General features: G+C 46.3%; 1 protein-coding gene across 1 annotated transcript in view; it reads right to left on the reverse strand.

Moving 5' to 3' along the window:
• Positions 1-22,341, reverse strand: part of CILK1 (ciliogenesis associated kinase 1) — a 412,784-nt gene that overhangs the window by 326,689 nt on the left and 63,754 nt on the right. The window contains exon 2 of the mRNA XM_086926426.1: positions 11,639-11,903. Coding sequence (XP_086782552.1) covers positions 11,639-11,739 — 101 coding nt within the window. The 5' untranslated portion in view covers positions 11,740-11,903. The remainder of the gene's footprint in view (positions 1-11,638; positions 11,904-22,341) is intronic.

Genomic DNA, 22,341 nt, shown 5'->3' on the forward strand with positions numbered 1-22,341 from the left:
CGTTGAAGTCATTTCCTAGGATAGTTGTGCCAGGTTGAGTATCAGCTAGGAGTTATGTCAGTGAATGTAAAATGGTCTTCATTTAGGGTGGTGGGAACATACACGCTATGCAATGGACGTCCCTGATACCAAGGAGATGGAAAAAGCGCTCTTTTAGTGATGTTGCCTTGAAGGCATGGTACTCCATCTGGGCACAACTCGGCTTCAGGAACTAAGTGAGCATTGGTTTCTTTCATTCATAACAGTCTGGGTTGACTGTGTCTTGCCTGTACTCCGCTGCTTATTCTGCGGACAAGAATGCGGGCCTCCGGATGTGGATGTACTGCTGGACCCGTTAAAGGCCCATGTAGTGCAGTGTCGTCAATCCTGGTGTCGGCATTCTTAGAGCCACCACAGGATGCTACAGCTCCTGTTGGAATGGACATGGGCTCTGCACCAGGCTTACAGACATCGGAAGCTTCCTCAGAAACATCTGTGAAAACTGGAGAAGATCACCTTTGCTCCATTGACCTGATCCAAGAGGTGTTACAGGGACTGTAGTCTACGAAGGCAGACAACAGTGATTTTGTGTCTCCCACACAGGACACAAACATTTGGCTCTCTGTGTGCTGGGAACAATTTGGCTTTTTTCAAAAACAACTAAAACTGGAATTCGAAAACATTTTTTTTTCCTCTTATGCTCTCACTGAACACTAAGGCTTTCAGTGTGCTCAGTTGGTCCAAACAGTATATTGCATAGAGTTTTTTACCTATCCATAATTTTTTTAACAAATACTAGGTTTTCAGATTTTTTTTATTCTCCTATTTTAGCTACGTTTTATGCTTTTAAAATAGGCATATTTTAGCATTTTGCATTATGTTGTCCAGTCGGATGAGAAGTGGGTGTGATGAATCCCAATGTAGCCCAATATAGGCCTAGGTAGTTACACAACTTATTACCTACATCTGTCCTACCATTGTTCTACATAACGGGTTTGGCACTGACCTTTTGCCTAGTTAGGTGCTACATGACTGTTGTGTAGTTTTCTCCGAAAACTAACCTTGTGTATTAAGCATGAGGTTTCTCAGTATCACAGCAGAATTACCATCTTCTGCATAATAACTCTGTATAAGGGTCACCTCTATCGTCATCCTTGCCAGACATACCCACAGTACATTTCTAAGCAGAACCCCTGAGGGTAACTTTCTGGTATAAAAAGCACTACATCTTCACTGGGCAACCCAGGAGGAGAAAGACTTCCATGCCGACACGCTGACGTGAGACGCTGAGGTCCCTGCACACAGACACTCCAGCACGCAGTGGTCCGACATCCCTTGCGGGGAGTCCATCTCGAGACCAAGACGGTGTCCTTCGCTCTCCCACATCAGGTAATTGGGTTGGCTCTATCCTAAAAGGATTCTTGGCTACACACATGGTAGGTATATTTAGGTACATCTAGTTAGGATTTGCATCATAGGAGTATGCATTATTACTGATAAGTTTACATATGCCAGCATATATTCATTGTTTTAGCACCATGGTAGAATTCTAAATTTTGTTTACTCTATTGGTGCTCATTATCGTATATATTTGTTTCTGTCTCCAGATTGTTGCAGCACATGTATTTTATACTAGAATGACGGTTCAATAAATACTTATTAAAAACGTCACTACCGTTTATTCCATGTATCGCTCTGAGACTAAGTGAGAAGAGTGACTGAGCAAAAAGCACTATACTGTTTTCATGATCCCCAAAGGGGTCGGGGTGGTCTTGTTCGATAATTGCCAGAAACTGTTCGCTCCTTGGTAAAAGAGGCTCATAGCTGTAATGTGAACTAGCTGGTCTACAGACTAACCTATTGTTTGGGGGTGCCTGGAAACCGTCTGGACACCAATCCCTTAGCTTAGGTTGTCTATACACGCAGATCCTGTATAGATTTGTAGGAACTATACAACACAAGTGTCTACGGGGACCCTTAAAGCAGTCCTGACACCATGTCACGTATCTGCTGCGGTCATCAGGGTGGGCTGCCTAAAGTGATAATGGAAAAGACCGAAGAAGAATAGCGACCCCTGTTAGTAGATCCACAAGGTCAGTAGGTGATACACAAGCCGAAGCATCTGATAATCCAGCACACTGGCACACCCTCATGAAGCATTCATTTGCGGTCAGAGGTGGGTCACCTCGCGGGCCGCCCTCAACAGGCACCATAGCCCATTGTGTCACAGCTGCATTCAATGGCCCGCTCAGGCTGGTCAGCACAAAATATGGATACTCTAGGCCTCTGTAAAGTTGTCTAAGGTGGCCCAGCACACCTCCAATGGCGATGTCTTGTGTCCCCATGAAGAGATTGGCATGGGGACAGTCTACCCCTGCAGACGGGCCCACAACAACATACCCACCAGGAGACTGCAATAGGGATTAGGCCGTCCTCACCACTGGGCATCAAGAGGTTCAATGCTGAAAGATTGTCTGAGCGGCTCCAGGCACACTGCTCAGGACATTCTGCGCCAACTCCACAACCAGGTGCACCTCAGCTATGGCCTCTCAACCAGGTAATCACAAGCCGGTGCCATTCATGACTTTAGGCAAGGCACGCCCGGTCTCCGGCGACTAGGGGGCACAGTTCAATGTTTTGACAGGAGTCAACAATGATGCCGGAGCTATCGGCGCGAGCTCTCGTTCAGTGCTCCTGCCATCTTGTGGGCTCAGTCCCCGCTTCCTACCGCCAAATAATTCACTTTCATGTGAAGAAGGCTACATATGTACATGAAAAGCTTTGAATTCCTGAGACTACAATCCCCTCAAAAATCCTTTCCATGTGACAAAATTATAAAACCTAAGTGTTTTCAGTCTGTAAAAACGGTCTATTCCTTGACATTTATCATAGTTTTTTAGAATAGTTACAATGTTACTTATTTTAATCAATTCCCTTTGAATTTAATTATTTTCTAGATAAACAGAGACATTTTTATAGGCAATAAATCAGGGGCGGCTCCTCCACTAATGCGAGGAGCATCACCCCACTGCTCTAAGAGCAGGAGAAAGGAAAAATAAAATAATAATTAACTAGTTATTGTTATTTTATTTTTGACAACTGTGAGAAGTTGGCCTGGCACTTGTGGTCCACTATTCTAGTGGGCACCTTGCACCAGTCCAAACGACCCTCATTGATGGTAGGTTAAAGACAATCTCAATAGAAAACTACCCTAGTGATAGCTGTGGAGAGCAGCCTTTAGGCTAAGTCTTGAAGGAATGTAAAGCAGCTTGGTTTACCAGTCTATAATCTCGTGAATTATCAAATTAAAGGATAACCACAGAACATATACATATATATATACATATATATATATATATATTTATATATATACATATATATATACATATATATATATATATATATATATATATATATACATATATATATATATATATATATATATATATATATATATATATATATATATATATATATATATATATATATATATATATATATATATATATATATATATATAAAATATATGTATTTATTCTAAACACATCCCTCTAGTCTCTTTATGAGGCTAGAGGCAAAAGTACATTCAGTTAACTTAATAGCACACAATAAATTAGCACAATGTACGTTGAGCCCTAGGGGCGTACAAAACCATATATTAAGAAAGTGGTAGAAAGAACCCCGACTGGCATAGAGACAAGGCCTAGAGCCTGCAGAACCGCCCATGGTAGTGGCGCAGGGAACCCACAGGGGACGCTGCAGTCCCCCGTGGGTCCCCACACAGCCGCGAATCACCATTAACTTCTATGGGGAAAGTCACGGTTGGAATTTTAAAGTTAAAGGACACTTAGATGAGGGCTTGGAGCAAACCCCTTTAGAACTAGGAGGTTCTAGAGTCAACACCCACGGGAGCACCGGAGTACTCGAGTTTCCTCACTCAGGGAAGCCGGGTGAATAGGTGTCTTTTCGTTTTAGGTTTCGTCGTCGTTTTCAATGGCGATCTGCTGCAAAGTGCTGCTGGCGTACAAGTGGAAAGTGCCCGGTGTGATCCAAGCCTAGATCAAAGATGAGAAGAACCTGAAAGCAGAGGGGACAGAGTCTGGGTCACTTGCCAGTGACCAGGAAGACGGGAGGCGGATGCCCAACGATGTCAGGTGTTTGCAGGTGAAGCTTGACTCTTCAGCCACGAGGACCAGGAGGCGTCAATGACTACCAGGTTCTGGAATCGAACTATCCCACGAAGGATGTTGAGTGCTGCGGTGTAGGTTTCCGGATTGGACTCAACAAGCCTTGGCAACACCAACCCACGCAGAAAGCAGAGATAGGCTTCGGTGCAGACCAGCAAGGTCTGAGAGACTCATCACTTGGTAGGGAGTCATGGCACGTCTGGAGAAACCAGGGAAGCCCACGGAAAAGTAGAGTTACCTTCGAGGGGACCCACCAGTCGACAGACCAGGGATCGCGAAGGAGCCTCGAGCAGAAATGCAAGAAGCGGGCTCACGAACACTTGTGGAGTGTAGGCCCACAATCTTCGGTGCAGATGGTGCTCATGGCTTGGGCTAGGAGTAACCCAATGCACAACTTCGGGAAAGCTTGGGAAGTCGATGCATTTAGCAAATGTGCACGGTGTCCAGGGTCCCGGGTTCTACGTCAATGCTGAGCCTGCGGGTCTCAGCTTTTCTGGAGACTCGGGTCGGCCTAAGAGAAGTCTAGAAGTCCGCTTCCTGGTCTGCAGGTACTTTGTGGTCTGGCGGGAGCGTCAAAGATGCAGACCGGCAATTGCTTCGTTGGTGCCTGTTTGAAGAGGGGAGTCACTCCTTGACCCCAAGGGAGATTCTTCTGTCCTGTAATCGTTAGTAGAGTGTCGAAGATCCAGGATTCTGATTTAGTTTCGTCCAGGTGTAATCTAAAGTCCTGTTGCCAGGGGTCCCTTACTCATACTAAGAAAGCAGGTTGGACATACTCTGGGGACCCACCTATGGGAGGGTCTAGAAAGAGGCGTGGCTCCACCCATTTCCTTTGTCCAGTTTCACGCCAGTTGCAAAAACAACAGTTGATGGACAGAATGCAGAACAATGTCATACATTCACCCCAGTACAGAGATCTGGGCCTAAATCCATTGTTTTTTTGCTCACCATGCCATTCCAGTTTGAACCCAGCCATATGTTATGTTATGTTATGTTAGCCGTTTTGTAGAGCGCACAGCTGCCCCAGCGAAGGGGTGTCCCGGCGCTGCCCATGAGAGGACACAACAGGAATATACCAGCCTGAGAGTAAAAAAACGAAACTAGTAGAGACTAAAGTGAAGGGAACAGGTAGGTCTTGATGGCCTTCCTGAAAGCAGACAGACAGTCAATGGCACGGATATGTACGGGAAGGGAGTTCCACAGCTTGGGGGCGAGGTACCTGAAAGCACGCCCACCCGTCCTGGAGAGCCTAATTTTGGGCACAGCCGCCAAGTGAAGTTCTGCCGAGCGAAGAGGGCGAGAAGGAACATAGTGGGTAATCAGGTTGCCCAACAGTGTAGGGCTCGCGCATTTCAGGATTTTAAAAAAAAGACAGAGTGTCTTGAAATGGATACGTCTTTCAATAGGAAGCCAGTGCAGCTTTCGAATAGTGCAGGAGACAGAGCAGAAGCGTGGCAGGCCCACCAAAGCTCTAGCAGCAGCATTTTGAATGCACTGCATTCTCTGTATTTCAGCCTTTTTTGCCCCCAAAAGGAGGGAGCTCGCATAATCAAGGCGGGAGAGGATGGTGGCTTGTATAATGAGTTGGCGTACCGAAGGGTCGAAGTATTTTAGGATGGATCTAAGGCCTCGTAGGGTACCAAAACAGGAGGCGGCTAGCTGCTTAGTGTGGGCCTGGAGAGAAAGGAAGAGTGCATCAGGACACCAAGGTTCTTTACTACATTTTTAGGAGATGGTATTGATCCTAGGGCTGACGGCCGCCACTGCTCATTCCACAGATTGACATTCTTACCCACCAACAAAATCTCAGTTTTCCCGGCATTGAGCTGTAGACAGTTGGCTGCCATCCAATCTGTAACTGCCGTCATGCCGTCATGCCGTCTTCGAATCTGGAGGCAGAGGGGGAAGAACCGTCCGCCAAGGTAACCACCAGCTGCGTGTCGTCAGCATAGGAAACCATCGTAAGGTCCCATAGCTTGGCGACCGCAGCCAGAGGCTGGACGTATAAGTTGAAGAGTAGTGGGCTCAGGGCCGAGCCCCGAGGCACCCCTTGATCGATGGCGTGGATCTGGGAGGAGAAAGGGCGAACCGAGATTCGAAAAGATCTATTAGCCAGGAATGAGCGAAGCCAGTCCAAGGCTAAGCCCTCTATCCCTGCCTCCTCAAGCCTTCGGAGTAGAATCTCATGGGACACCGTATCAAAGGCGGCGCTGAGATCTAACAGAACCAGCGCCACACTTTGACCTTTGTCCATGAGAGATCGCAGACGTTCCATGGTGGCCAGAAGGGCAGTTTCCGTACTATGGCCCGGTCGGAACTCATTCTAGGAAGGGTCCAAGATGTTATGGTCATTCACGTAGCGAGTTAGCACGTTGTTGACATGTGCTTCCGCGATTTTAGCTACCCAAGTCAGGAGGGATATTGGTCGGAAACTCTCAGGTTTAGAGGGATCCAAATTGGGTTTTTTCAAGATGGGACAAACCCAAGCTTGCTTCCAAGATGCAGGGACGGTCCCAGATGACAAGGAGCTGTTGATTATATTGCAAAGAGGTTCCCTAAAGATGGAAAGGGATTCCTTGAATTGTGATGGCTGCAGGGGGTCCAAGGGGGGAACCCGACCTAATTTTGCCACTGAGCCGAGTCAATTCAGCCTCCAAAAGGGACATGATAGATGGCAGAGAGACCCTGGATCCCGCACTGGGCCTCACATAGGCGGGGAGTGAGCTGGGGTCCGGGAAGGATAGATAGATGGTGCGCACTAGACAAAAAAGGTCGCCAATTCATCACAATGATGCAAAGATGATACAACCGGGGTATTCACTTTCCTGGTCCTAAGATCTTTAAGGATTTTAAAGATACATTTGGTGGGATTAGAGCTGGAGCTAATCTCCATGGTATAGAAGGCTGCACGTGCTTTACAGATCGCTCTGTGGTAAAGTTTGACTTTCGTCAAATAATGCCTTGTCTTCTTGAGTACGTAATCTCTCCTCCAGTCGCGCTCTGCCTGTTTATAGGCTTTCCTCAGCGTGGTTAAGGAGTTGTTTTACCAAGGGTTGGTAGTAGAGAAGCGCCCTTTCACCCATTTAGTAGGAATTAAGGCGTCTAGACCTTGCAGGATCCAGTCACAGAACCAGTCGTAGTCTAGACAATTGTCTAGAGGATTGGCGCTGAGAAAATGATGAAAATCATCAAGCTTCAGTTTGTGCCAAGGGCGTTTTAAGACCGATCTTGGAGTCCCAGCGTTAGGGGGCTCCATGAGCAGGACGAACCATCTGACCAGGAAGTGGTCAGTCCAGGCCATGGGAATAGGTAGTTCCATAGTTACTGATTGAAGATTGGAAAATAGGGGGTCTAGCTGGTGTCCCGCCACATGCGTGGGTCCGGAGACTAGTTGATCCAGCTAGAGGGCAGCCAGATCTGCAATAAAGGTGGCGTTATCCTGATTACGATCCAGATGGAGATTGAGATCCCCACAAACACTAAAATGCAAATCAGTCTTGACCCTGTGCCCCATGGGAACAGTCCAGCCCGAACTGCCAAGCCAGGTCCTCCCTGGACTTGAAACAAGCATCCAAGGACCGGTTTCGGGCTTTCAGCCTTCATCAGCCAGGATAGCTTGATTCCAGTGGCATGGAGAGCACCGTCTCACGTCTGAGCATACCCGTCCCACTCGGGGTGACAAATGCAAAAACAACAGTTGATGGACAGCATGCAGAACAATGCAATACATTCACCCCAGTAAAGAGATCTGGGCCTAAACCCATTTCCTCTGTCCAGTTTCACAGCAGAGCAGGAGCTGGTAGCCCCTGCAACTGGTTTGAACTGGGCTATGCACAGGGGCACCAAATGTGCCCCCAGTGCTGACTTCAAAGCACTCTCAGAGTGCACTGGCCCAGTCCCAATACAAAAAAGCCTGTCTGGGAGGTGATTACATCTCCCTGTGACAGTAAAGCTACTGTCGAGGCCTGCCCTGCCGGAGTTTCGCCCAGCAGCAGGAGGCCAGACTTGTGTCTGTCGTTGCAGCATCCATTTTGTGATGCCAGGGGTCTTTTAAACTATTACCGGTCAGACCAGTGTGTACATATCTCTCCCTCTAGAAGGGTGGAATTCCACCCCTGCCACCATGTGGGAGTAAGGATTCCAAAGTGTTTGACACCAAACACGAAATGTTTCCACGCAGCCATTCCAAAGTTAGCATTTACCGTGACGTTATAATGCACTTAAGAGTGTATGGTCTGGCTGCAACACAGAACAGCTTCAGAGAATAGATTTCGAAAGCTGCAGAGGGGTCCTGCTCATGCTTGGGCACCCTCTCACACAAAACCAAGCACTCTGCCTTCAGGATTGAGTAGGCATGATAGGTTTATATGTGTCAGTGATTAAAGGTAGATATAGGTAACCTATATCTTAGTAAGGGGTGCCTGCACCACCTTACCCAGGCTGCAGTAGCAGTCCTGTGGTGCCATTTTGGCAGGCTTTTCAGGGGTGGCAAAATACATGCTTCAGCCCTTGGTAGGCCTCTGGGGTACCTATGCCCTTAGTAACTAGTGTATGAATGAATGAATTCGGATTTCTAAAGCGCGGGTAGCTGCCCTGAGGCGTCCAAGCGCTAAGAATATTGCTGAGGTTTAAGTTGGAAGGAAGGCAGATTCAGCTCCATTGATTATGTAGTAAACAGTAGCGTTTTCAGCTGTTTGCGGAAGGAGAGAATGTCGGGGTTTGATCTGAGATGCTGAGGCAAGGCGTTCCACTTTTTTGCCACATTGTAGGAGAAGGAACGGCCTCCGGACCTTGATTTCTTTATTTGCGGCACAATGGCTAGATTAGCAGAGGTGGAACGCAGCTGTCTAGTGGGTAGGTAGGGTGTAATGAGAGGGAGATTGATAGCCGGGCCTCGAGACCAGAAAGTCTGGTGTGCGATGCAGAGTGATTTGAAATCTACTCTTTCCTTTACGGGGAGCCAGTGCAGTATCCTTAGTCCTGGTTTTACTGAGGATCTGCGGGGGATTTGTAAAAGTGTTCTGGCTGCGCAGTTCTGTATTAATTGTAGTTTGCGTAAAGTGAAGTCAGGAGCTCCGAGATACAATGCGTTTCCATAGTCCAGCCGCGATTGGATCAGGCCCAGGACTACGGTTTTTCTTGCTTCAAAGGGGAGTAGAGGCAAGATCTTCCTGATGACTCTCAGGATGCCGAAGCAAGTGGCAGAAAGTTTTGTTGCCTGTTGGTCAAAGGACAGGGACCTGTCGAGCCAGACACCAAGGCTCTTAATAGCGTCTTTGGGAGCTGGAGCCGGACCTAAGCTGGGGGGCCAGAGAGTGTCTATGGTAGATGGTAAAGTGTGACCCAGGAGCATGAGCTCTGTCTTGTCTCCATTAAGTTTGAGACAAGACTTGGTCATCCAGCTTTTGACCATCTCCAGGCAACCTGCGAGATCTACATTCGCCGAGGGACCGCCTGCCTGTGCCAAGGAGACCACCAGCTGGGTGTCGTCCTAGTGTACCATATACTAGGGACTCACAAGAGTACCTCAGTAACCAAACTGGAGTGTACCTATAGTACATGGAATCAATTTATAGAGGAAAGCAGATAGTTTGGCTGGGATCCTGCTGTCCAGGGTCCCAGCCTAAGTCAAAAACCATCAAAACACCAGAAAAAAGTGAAGGCAACCATGTAGTAAGATTCCACCTTCCTACATCAACGGGCTGGATTAAGTCAGGGCTGGTAGCAAGGAGGCGGAGTGATTTGCACACTCCAAGTGAGCATGACTGCTTAGCCGTTCGTATTGGGCCAATCAAACAGTCATGCGCACTTCGGATGTTCCCCGCCAGGCTGCAATGCACAGTTCCTGGTAAGCTGCCACTGCAATACATTTATTTGTTTCATCATTTTCTTCGATTGTATTCACGTTTGAAGCCAGTGCCCTTTTACGTCAAGGGAGGCACTACTGATGAAAGGAGATAAGTAAAACGTATTTTAAGAAGCAACTCATTTGGAGAGTCTTTCTACCTACATGAGCTTAAATCTTTTCATTTTAAAATAAGAACTCCGTCTGAGAATAGCTTCCTGCACTTCTAAACAATCTATTCCTTTGTATTTAAATTGCAGGTAAAAAAACATTTTAGGTCTACCAGAATATTGCGTTTTTAAAACTATCATGACATTGATTGGGAACAGAGAAGATGGCCCTTTAAAAATATAAATACCATACATTAAAAAAAAAACATTTTTCCGCTTACATCACTGAAACAGTTGGTTTCAGAACTGCATTAACACCTCAATGTTTATTGACTTTGGTCTGCTCCATGGGAAATTCTTTGATTTCAATTGGTCCAACTGTAGAAGCATGGTGCTTAGAAGTGCTTTGCTTTTTCATGAAATGAAAACCTTAGCACTTTAGTTGTTCATAGTACCTCTGAAGCTACAGCTGAACACTGGGGAGTCTAACTGATAGATAGCGGCTGATTTTTAGCACATGAATAAAGAAGATATTTATAAATGTATAGAAAATGTATACTAACTTTGGCTTTCTGGTGTGCTAACCATAATTTCCATTACAAAATAAAACCCATAATTTTGGCTCCTCCACAGTTAACACTTTTAATTCTATATCAGAGTTCACCAGATGTTGTTCAGGAGTGCCCCATATCGGTCATGAACACAGAAAGTTAGCACTGTACTTGTTCATTAGAATTTATGGTGTAGCTGCAGAAGAAACAGTACTGACCGGCTGCGGCTATGAAAAGAATACGTTTTACTAAGCATATCAGAAACGAGTCTTCATTTTGGCATCTGAAACACAAACAATTTTCATTTGAAAAATCAGCGAACAAAATTGGTTAATTAAATCTCAGCAAAAGATCTGCACTTTTCGGAGGGAAAAATCAACTCAAAACTTACTGCAATTCCTATAGCATCACTAATAAACTATTTATATTTCGACTAATCGGTTGCTTATAAGCTCCTTATTTTGGGATCGGTAAAGCGAGGCATCCACTTATTTCAACCGGTCAAACGTGTCAGAGCTTTTCATATATAAATAAATACATAAATAATGCAGCAGATAGGTTTCATGTAACCTTTAACCTAAATAATACCTTAAAAACACAATCTAACAATCACGTTTATCAAACTCATTCCAAAATTATACAGGTCTGATTTAAATTCTGCTTCGCATCCGGAACCCTGACTCCACCACAGCCACTTCCTTGAAGTATGCTCTCACTTGGTTAACACTGAGATTCTGGGAGCGGATTACTTAAACAAAGTACACAAATATTTCATCATTTTGTCGCAGTTAAGGAAAGATTAAGGACCGTGTGGACAGAATATCACAAAACGCAGGCATCTATCACTGGGATATTGCAAATCTACATCCTAGTGAAAAGAGAAAAGAGAAAAATATACCACAATTTTGTTTGGCGAAAAAGTCTATTTTCCTGTTGTGTGCAAACTGCCTAAGTTACTAAACGTACTTTTTAATGGCAACCAGCTCTCCAGAGTCCACACTTCTTCCCAAGAGGACAGAGCCGTATGTCCCATCGCCAAGTTGTTTTATAGTAGTGTATCTATTCATGATGTGAGTCCTTGGGCTTCCAGTTCATGTCAACAGTTATCAGGCACTCCTTCCCATCTGCAACATATCTCCCGTTTAAGGTAGATGGGGTTTTCCGATTAATCTGGAAACGCAAAGAGCAGGCACTGTGTGCAGGCTTCCCAATCATATTTCCAACTCCTTATCTAAGGAAAGAAAGCACAGACCTCGGTTACTTTAAACGGCCTTTCAAACAACAAGCAGTTTTATATAGCAACTTTTGTTTGTCAGTCGGCGTGGCAACCATTAGGATTGCTTAAACTCCACAGGCAGTGTCAGATGAAATCCAATCTGTAATAAACTGACTTTGATTAGACGTGCAATCAGACACCTACTGCTGCTTATTCCGATCAACTTTAGACAACTCCTCAAGTCACAGCTATACGGTTTGGTATGGGATGCTTGGATAAAGTCAGATGGGACAGTGGCAGATGAGAGATACTGTCAAGAGTCTAAAGACAAACACCATCATAAGCTTTGATCCAATTGAGAATACATACATTTGGAAACGACTACAAAATTCCTTGAACGATTGTATTTTCGTTTATCTGAATACCACCAAAATACAAGCAACGCAAGCTTTTCTTGTAGTTCTGTACTCTTGTAGTTCTGTACTCTTCAGGGCTTTTGAACGGCAAGCGACATGTGACAATCCCAGTATTAACTGAGAAGTTATTGACTGTAAAAAGTAATCGAAAAAAACAGAAGAATTTTACAATAACTGTGTAAAGATCCCCTAGGCCAGCTTTGCAGATGGGTGAACTAGCTGGGTCCTTCCGAGGAGGGAGCAGGAGTGGCGATAGAGTGCTGTGAATGGAGCTCTATTTAGCACAGGAGAGAACTGCTTTTGTTCCTCTGCAACTTCCTGGATGGCCAGTGGCCCTTCTAAAAATTCCCCTAATATTTTTTGACCCATCCCAAAATCCATTAGCCTCTAAGAGCTGTCTCAAGGTATGTGCTCGTAAATACTGACCAGGGTAGCCAAGCACCTATTTTATTGTTTTTCCTTGTTTTGAATATTGCAGAAACAATGTTTTGGACTGAAGCCTCTAACAGATTAATATTTCGGTCATTAACACAGGGATGTGAACAATCCTCCATGTCAAAATCTCCACAACTTTGTATTAACTAGTCCAGCTTTGCTTACCTTCACACAGACAATCTAATGTACTAAATGTTTCCGTTTTACTTTATGTAGTTTACAAAACTGCCCACCCCATTTAGACACATATGCAAAAAAAATACCATATACAATTAAGCTTTGGCAATACTTTTTGTGTGAACTCACGTCAAGGCAGGTCTAGTGTACTCTCTTTCTCTTGTATTATGATATTAAACCTCTGTATTTGTAACGGAAAAATAAAACGGTAAGCACCGGAAGGCAAAGAAATAATAGGACAGCGTGAACTACGCTTACCTGACATGGAAAAACAAGACCCCTGGATATTCATGCTAGAGATAACCAGCTATCACTACTGTACTAATAAACAATATAGTAATCCTGCTAAGTTTAGCACAGTCCAATTGAAAGAATGCTATTAATAAACAAGTTTCTTGCCTTTGGTAACACCTTGTCTGGTAGAGATTCTATCTAGCTGCAGATTGCTTGCCATAGAATTACTAGTAGTACACATACACTCCGATAAATAGCATAGTACAGCTCTGCGAGGTGTCGTCAGTGTTGACCGGAAGTGACACGCACAGTGCTTTATATAGGCGGCACCCCAGCGCACTTACGCCAGTTTCTTTTCATGACTTTCCAAAAAGAAGCGCGCTGACCACGGAGTGGAACACTAGGGCCCTTAAAGGGGGAACAGCCCTGTCCCTAGAAATCCGATCACTGAGCAGGGACGATGGGTGGGTCGGTAAGGAATCTGCGGCTAGATAGATTTTCCACTAGAGGGATTATCGAAGCTAAGTAACTTGTTTATCCGATAGAGACTTCTAGCTAAAGATTCCTTACCTTAGTATAGATACCCAAGCAATACCTACCCAGAGGTTGGTCAGCAAAACAATTTCGCTCCGAAAACTCCTGCACGACCGAAAGGGCAAAGTGCCCGTTTCGACGGACCCGACTCCAGGCAGTAGTGGTAGGTGAACATGTGCAGAGAAGCCTACTTTGCGGCCTGGCAGATGTCCAAAACCGGAACTCTGAGTGCTAATGTAGTGGTGGCGGCCTTGGCTCTGGTGGAATGAGTCTGCAAGCCCTCTGAGGGTATCTTCTTGGCCAATGCATAGAAAGATTATAATGCAGATCACGAGCCATCATGAGATGGTCCTTTATTGCACAGCCTTTCCGTCCATTGCTCCAAAATACCCCACGAAGAGTTGCCGTCCACTCTGAACTCTTTTGTGCGTCAAGTTACAACGACAACACTCTTTTTGGATCCAGGTGGTGGAGTCGTTCCGCTTTCTTAGAGGGATGTGGCAGAGCGTAAAAGATAAGCAGGGTGATGAACTGGCCTACATGAAAGGAGTGACAAACTTCGAGAGAAAGGAAGCTCTAGAGCAAAGAATCAGCTTGTCTGGGAAGATGTTCAGGTAGCGCGGCTTAGACAACAAAGCCTAGAGCTCACTGACCCTCCGGGCAGATGTTATTGGCACCAGAAAAGTCATCTTGATGGTAAGGAGCCTGAGAGGACAGTTGTGTATTGGCTCAAAGGGAGAACAAATCTAAAAAGTGAGTACTAGATTAAGATATGATGAAGGATGAAGGTGGAAACGTGTTACAAACATTTCAAAAACCAATTTACAGCAGAGAATTTGAAAAGGGAAGGCTGATCTGGCAAACACCAAAATCTGAGTTGGCAGAAAGATATCCGTTTAAAGTGCCCAAAGCAGCTGCTGGGCAAGAGAAGGAGAAGTAGAAGGACCTGAGAGAGGGGGGGCAGAAAGAGGGTCATACTGTTTTTCTGCACACCATTCCACAAACTTTCAGACTTCGGGCGGAAAGTCAAAAGCTGTCAACTGTCGCCGTTCAATCTTCATGAATGAAGGCAGAGTGTTGACACATTTGGGTGGAGCACCCTCCCCAGTTGCTACAACAGAAGATTCCCCCTGAAGGGGCAGCCTGGTCAAAGGACCGATGACCATGCTCAACAGCTCAGGATAACAAACTCTCCAAGCCGAGTCGGGAGCCAAGGATGAGTTGGGCCCGGTCATTCCTGATCTACTTGAGAACCCTGAGCAGGAGTGGTATGGGCAGAAAGGCGTATAGGAGGCCTTAGCTTCACTCAAGACAAAAAGCACCTCTGAGCGAGAGCCGCCTTGGAAACTCCAGTGCACAAAACCGCTGACATTGCACGTTCTCATCTGTGGAAAACCGATCTAACCAAGGCTATCACCACTGTTGAAAGACCTCACACCACATCCGGATGGAGATGCCAATCATGATCGCTAGGCATCTTCGGGTGAGTTTCTTCGCCCGGGTGTCAGCCCACCAGGCTTCTGTGTATGTAGAAGGTGTGCCTCATCCAGACAACCCTTATAGTGAGTTTAGTGGTCTTTGACAACCACAGAAAGATCTCTAAGTGGTAGCTGTGGAGAGCAGGCTTGAGGCTTAATCCAGGAGGAGAGTTAAGCAGCTTGTTTTACCAGAACAAATCATATAGTGTAGGTTAAATGGAAAAAAACACTCAGTTTAATTATACAAATAGGTATATTTACTATACACACTCACTAACACATTGGTATGTCTCCTACCCGGAATATCAACACAAAACACACAATACTTAAAATTGTAAACAGGTAAGCACAAATACACAGCGGTCTCAGGAGGAGACCAAACCATATACTAAAGAAGTGGAATGCGGACACAAACCGAAGTCGGGACTGACCAGAAGACTCAGAAGAGCTGTGTGCCGAGTGGGAACACAGCTGCGTACTAAAAGCACGTCAAAGGGAAAGTCATGGTTTCAGTTTTCAAGGAACCTTCTCAGTGGACCCTGAAGAAACCCTGCAGAAGACAGAAGGTTGGACAGCCACCCCAGTCATGGTTCCCCCTGTGGAACCAGGACATCTACACCAGGGAAGCCCGATGCATATGTGCAAAGTGACATCGGAAACCGCTGTAGACCACAATGGAGGACTTCAGGAAAGGTGCAGCTGGCGAGGAAGGTGGAAGAGTCCGGTGGATTTGAACGATGGATTCTTGAGGAGAAATACCTGCAAGCAGAGAGGACACAGTCTTTGCCACTCAGAGGTGACAACGAGGCACAGAAGACCAATGACCACGGATGATGGAAGATGCAGGAATGATGACGGTGACCGAGTTGCTGCAGCTATGAGGACCCAGCGATGCTGTGGAAGACCAGAAGCCGTTTACGAGCTGTCCCACGTCAGAAGTCGAGAACCAGGGGGTCCGTGTCCGGCAGTAGCACCAACAATCCTTAGCAGCAGCAACAGAAATGGTAAACGGAAAAGGAGCAACGTTGGGACCAGCAAGGTCCAAGGGACTCCCCTATTGCAGGAGAGTCAGAGCAGGCGCCGAGCAAGCAGGAGAGCCCACTGAAGCCAAAGAAGACCCTCAAGAGGACCTCAAGCAGATCACCAAAGATGCAGGCCACTGTGCAGAGGATGTGGTGAGGTCAAAGATCTTGGCAGGAAGAGACGCTGAGGTTCTTGTAGCCCGAGGATCTCTGGAGTACAGAGCCAACAAGCCTTAGCAACGGCAAGTTGACACGGTGAACAGGGCTACTGTTCCAGCGGTTCAGACGAGGGATACGGACCTCAAACCTGCTGAGAGGAGAGGTCAGGCCTCGAGGGAGTTGCAGAACCACCACCTGTGTTGCTGAGCCTTTCGGAGTCCGTGGAACGTCACGAGCAGCAGACCGGTCAGCTTTGTTGCAGTGCCCGCAGATGCAGGGGAGTGACTCCTTCACTCCAAAGGGAATTTCTTCAGGTGTCCTTGATGCCCACAGTCCTGGAGATGAACCTGGATGAAGCACAGGCACAGACTACGAAAAAGAATGGCAGAACAGCGAGACCAGGAGCAGCAGGAGTCTTCTGTGGTGCAGGTTAGGTTCCAAGCTAAGTCAAACGAAGTTCAAGGTGCCCAGATGGTCGAAAGTGAATTGTTTTCGGGTTTGAATCTTGTCCTACGATGAATCTGAAGAGCCACTCACACAAAAGCCCTTAAACACCCTAGGGAATGGGTTGGGATGATTCAAGGGTCCCTCCCAGAGGAGGGGCTGGACAGAAGGGAGGATACTCCCATGTTCTTTGTCCAGTTTCACGCCAGAGCAGGAGCCCAGGGCTCCCTGAACTGGCTTAAACTAGAGTATGCAAGGAGGGCACCAAATGTGCCCTTCAAAGCAGTCTGGTGTCGCTGGCAAGCGACCCGACCCCAGCCCAATACACCAAGTCCTGTCTGGGAGGTGACTATGAGACTAACCATGTCCAGTAGAGTATTCATTTTCTAAGTGGAAATATCTGGAGTGTCGATCTGCGTTGGCATGGTTGCTCCCAGGTCTATGTTCCACAGAAAAGTCCCTCCCATGTAGGGAAATGGACCACTTCAAAAATGTAGGATTTTCACCCATCATCTGTTTAATCCATAAGAGGGGCTTATGGCCTTTCTGAACAATCAAGTGAGTACCACACAAGTATGGCCTCAACTTCTTCAAGTCCCAGACTACATCAAAGGCCTCCCTTTCAATAGCTGACCAACATTTCTCACTGGGGGTAAACCTTCTGCTCTTACAAGATACTGGTTGGTCCTGGCCCTCTGCATTAAGTTGTGATAGAGCAGCTCCTAACCCAATCTCAGAAGCATCTGTCTGGGCAATGAAGGCTTTGGTGTAAACAGGACTTTGCAGAATGTGAGCAGAGCGCATGGCCTGCTTCAGATAATCAAATGCCTTCTGACCGCTAACTGTCCACTGAACTTTCTTAGGCATCTTTTTGGAGGTGAGCTCATTAAGGGGAGTCACTATAGACCCATATCCCGAAACAAACCTCCTGTAGTACCCAGTCAGGTCCAAGAAAGCTCTGAGCAGAGACAGAGCAGTGGGAGCAACATAGTCCATTATGGTGTGGAGTTTGCTATCCAATGGTTGAACTTGGCCTCCACCTACCAGGTGACTCCCTGGTAGGGTACACAACCTTGCTCTGCCATATCTGACACTTTGTGGCCTTGATAGTTAAGCTGCCTTTTGCAGGCCCGCCAGAACATTCCTGAGGTGGACCAGGTGATCCTCCCAGGTGGAACTAAAGACAGACATATCATTTACATATGCTGCACTGTAGGCTTTCAGACCTGTGAGGACTTTGTTCACCAACCTCTGAAATCTGGCAGGTGCATTTGTCAAGCCAAAGGCATTACAATACATTGATAATCACCACTAGGGGTTGAGAATGCTGTTTTTGCCTTAGTATCCTCAGAGAGTCCGATTTGCCAATAGCCAGCAATCCGGTCAAATGTACTAAGATACTTAGCTGAGGCCAGAGTATCAATCAGTTCATCTGCCTTGGGAATTGGATGGGCATCAGTCCTAGTGACTGCATTGAGGCCTCTGTAGTTTACTTAAAACCTGATCTCTCGCTTACCAGCTTGGATGTGAGGTTTTGACACAAAGGCTACTGGACTAGCCCACGGGCTATCTGAAGACTCAAAGATCCCACAATTCCAGCATCTTTTGGACCGCAGTCCTGATGCAAATCCTGACATGGTCAGGCTGGCTGTAGATTTTATTCTTCACAGGCAGACTGCCACCTGTGTCTACTTCATGGGTACACCAGGTGGTTTGACTGGGAGTCAGTGAAAGCAAATGGGTGAACTGACTGTGGACTTTAATGAAATCAGCTTGCTGCTGTTCAGTGAGGCTGCCTGCTAAGGCTACTACATCAAGTGACCCATCAACAGGGTCCAGAGAGAGGTGATCAGGGAGAGGGTCTCTCTCTCTTCTTCCTGTCCATCACCAGTGGTCCTGTGCAAGCTCATGTCAGCCCTGTCAACAAAAGGCTTCAGGTAGTTCACAAGAACTACCCTGTGGGGACTTCTAGGAGTACCTAGGTCAATCAAGTAGGTGACATCACCTTTTTTCTCAAGAATGCTATTGGGCCACTCCACTTGTCTTGGAGAGCTGCTGGGACCAAAAGCTCCAACACCTACACTGTCTGTCCTGGCTGGTAAACAGTCAGTACAGCCTTTTGGTCATGCTAAGCTTTCTGAAGGTCCTGGCCGGCCTCAGGGTTTCTGCTGGCCTTCTTCATGTACTCAGCCATACACAAACACAGGCCAAGGACATAGTCCACAATATCTTGTTTAGGAGGGTTGCAAGGCTGCTCCCAGCCCTCCTTAACCAGACAGAATGTACCCCCAACTAGATTTCCAAGCGGAAGTTCAAATGGGCTATAGCCTACCCACTTCTGAGGAACCTCTCTGTAAGCAAAGAGAAGGCAGGGTACTAAGAAATCTCATTTTCGCCTGAGCTTTTCAGGGATCCCCATGATCATACCCTTGAGGGTCTTGTTGAACCTTTCAACAAGCCCATTGCACTGTGGACAGTAAACTTGTAGTTTACACCACACTCTTTCCACATGGCAGTAATGTAACTAGACATGAAGTTTGTACCTCTGGTCTGTCAAGACCTCCTTAGGAAACCAAACTCTGGAAAAGAGTCCCAGTAGCCATTACAGGAGTTGTGGTACTAAGGGGAATGGCCTCTGGATACCTAGTGGCATTGTGCACAACCACTAGGCTGTCAATGGAAGTTTGGGAGGAGGAGAATCCCTGCTCCCTTTCTTAGGAGCCAGCTGGTCCATCTTCCCAGGACCTAGTGCTCCCTCAGTGCCTAGCTATTTGGCCTGAGCCCTGGTGACAGCAACACACTGGCAGAAATTCCAATCATCTCGGCATGTGTCCTGAACTCCACTTCAGACCAGGCTGAAATGTCAAAGTCATTGCCAAACAGTCTACAGGTAGGTCTGGGGAAACCATAACTATTTTAGGGCCAGTTACCCCTCCCCAGGTGAGATTCACAACTGCCAAGGAGTGATCAGTCCTGACATTACTGGCGTTGGTCACTTAGTAAAGTTGGCAAAGTATGATTTGTTAAGGGTACACAAGTTTTTTTGTCACCATTTTGACACTGGCCACTATGTCCCTGTAAGCCATTGCTTCTTGACCACTGACCAAAGGCTGTTATCTGTACTTGCCTAAGTTAGTGGGACTTACAAGTGAAGTGGCAAGCTCCATGCCACTGTCACAGACAAGGACAGCCTGAGTGGGTGTTCTGAATAGGCCAGAAGCCACTTCAGAACCCATGGTTAACCCTACTAATCCCTTGGGGTCTGTACTTCTACATGTACTGGTGCTAGGGGGGTTAGTTGCCTTAGAGACAGTAGTAGTAGCTTCCTTGGTGTTGGCCTTAGCACAATTGGCATTCCTTCCCCTATGGTCTTTCTTCTTGCACACGTAACATCAGGTTTCTTTCCATCCCGAACCTTTCACTAAATAAAGGCTATGTTCATGATGAGTGGAAGGCAGCCCAAATCATCCCTATACGGAAGAATCTTAAGGCCCCTATGGATGATTTAACTAATTATCGCTCTATATCACTGTTACTTCTCCTGAGCAAGTTGTTAGAAAAGTATATTAACAAACATCTTTCAGACTTTGTTGAGGAATCTGGCTGCTTTGATCCATCTCAGTCTGGTTTCAGACCCAGACACAGCACTGAGTTAGCCTTGATTGCCGTCATGGGTAACATCAGACAGGCTCTAGACAAAAAGACAGGCAGTTATACAAGTGCTGCTCGACTTGTCGGCGGCCTTCGACCCAGTCTCACATCGAAATATGTTTAGGAGACTCAGTGAGATTGGGATACAAGGAATAGCCCTACAATGGATGACGAGTTTCCTCTCACAGAGAACCCAGACTATCGATCTGGGTCCCATCCGGTCTGAGACTATGAAACTAACCAAAGGTGTACCTCAGGGATCCTGTCTAAGTCCCACTTTATTTAACATCTATGTTGCTCCTTTGGCAGGTCTACTCAGGAGGCTAAGTTTTAAACCCATTTCCTATGCTGATGATACTCAGCTCCTGCTTTCCTTTGACAAACAAGATCTGTTGCGTTGTGCAACAAGTTCTAAACTGCAAGGGCCCCAGTTATTTAGGAGAGAAATTAAATGCATATCAGCCCCCAAGGAAACTACGCTGAGGGACCAAATCTCTACTTGAGGTTCCACGCGTTAAGAAGATCCGGTTGGGTGGGAAAGCCTTCTTCCACTTAGCCCCCACCCTCTGGAACCAACTTCCAATTCATTTGCATGAATGCTCTGACCTCCTTACATTTCGCAAGTTCTTGAAGACCTCATTTTCTAAATTACTCCCTGTTTCTGTCCAACTATGCAGTTCGCGGGCGCGGAGATACCCCTTGGGGGGTGATTCAGGAGCTTTATAAAACCTAAATCAAATCAAATCAGCCCAAGTGGAGGATTGGGACCTACCCCCAGAGGCAGGTTTTGGGGGCCCTTGTGAAGACTCCTTTTTGCCTTTACCCTTCTCCCCACCCTTCTCTTGGGCTTCAGAAGAATCTTGCTTCTTCTGGTCACCACCACCATGAGCTTTCTGCTTAACTCTGCTTAGGACCCATTTGTCTGCCTTCTTTCCCAATTCTTGGGGAGATCAAAGTCCACCAGGTACAGGTGCAGATGAAAACAAGTTACTTACCTGTAACTTTGGTTCCCAAGTATTGGTAACTTTCATAGATTCCCATGCTTTGTATCATTCCCCGTCGTCGGAATGGGAGCCTCGGTAAATAGAAAATACCATAGTAGTAAGCACAAAGTGAAAAAATAGGCCTAGGCCTCATCTCATTTTGTAGCTTATCCACCTCTTTTTGTAAAAGAGACCAAACTTCTGCAGTAGCCAATCAGAGCAGCCTCACCTCATAGAACCTTCCTGAGAGAAGCTCAGAGCCTCAGATTTTCGTAGCCGTTGTGAACAGCTATCTGGCATATCAATAAGACTGAGCTTTCCCAGGGGAGGCGGGTGGGCGCATGGGAATCTATGAAAGTTACCAATACTGGGGAACCAAAGTTACAGGTAAGTAACTTGTTTTCTTGCCCCAGTATTGGAACTTTCATAGATTCCCATGCTTTGTATCAGAGTAACCAGCAGTAAATAGAAAAACATATTTTGCAATTTGTGAACCTGAAAATGTCACACATTTCTGATCAGAATACTAGATACACATTAGGATCATAAAACATGACAATAACGCAGTTACACAAAATATGCAAACAGGAAGGCGGGATAGAAAGGAAAGCTCACCGACTTATTGGAAAAGGTTCCTCAAAACCGCCTGGCCCACTGCCGCATCCTCTTTCGCAGAAGAATCCAAGCAGTAGTGGCGAGTGAAGGTGTGGACACTGCTCCATGTCGCTGCTCTACATATGTCCTTGATAAGGACGCCTGCGAATAGAGCGGTCGATGAAGCCATTGATCTTGTAGAGTGAGCACGAACTGCTCGCTGTAGTGGTTTTCCAGCCGCCTGGTGGCAAAAATGTATAGCACTGGAAATCCAGCGGGAAATACAGGCTTTAGAAACTGGGCACCCCTTGCGAGGAGCACTGAAA

This window comes from Lissotriton vulgaris, chromosome 6 (assembly GCF_964263255.1).
Source record: "Lissotriton vulgaris chromosome 6, aLisVul1.2, whole genome shotgun sequence".
In the NCBI taxonomy this organism is placed as follows: Eukaryota; Metazoa; Chordata; class Amphibia; order Caudata; family Salamandridae; genus Lissotriton; species Lissotriton vulgaris.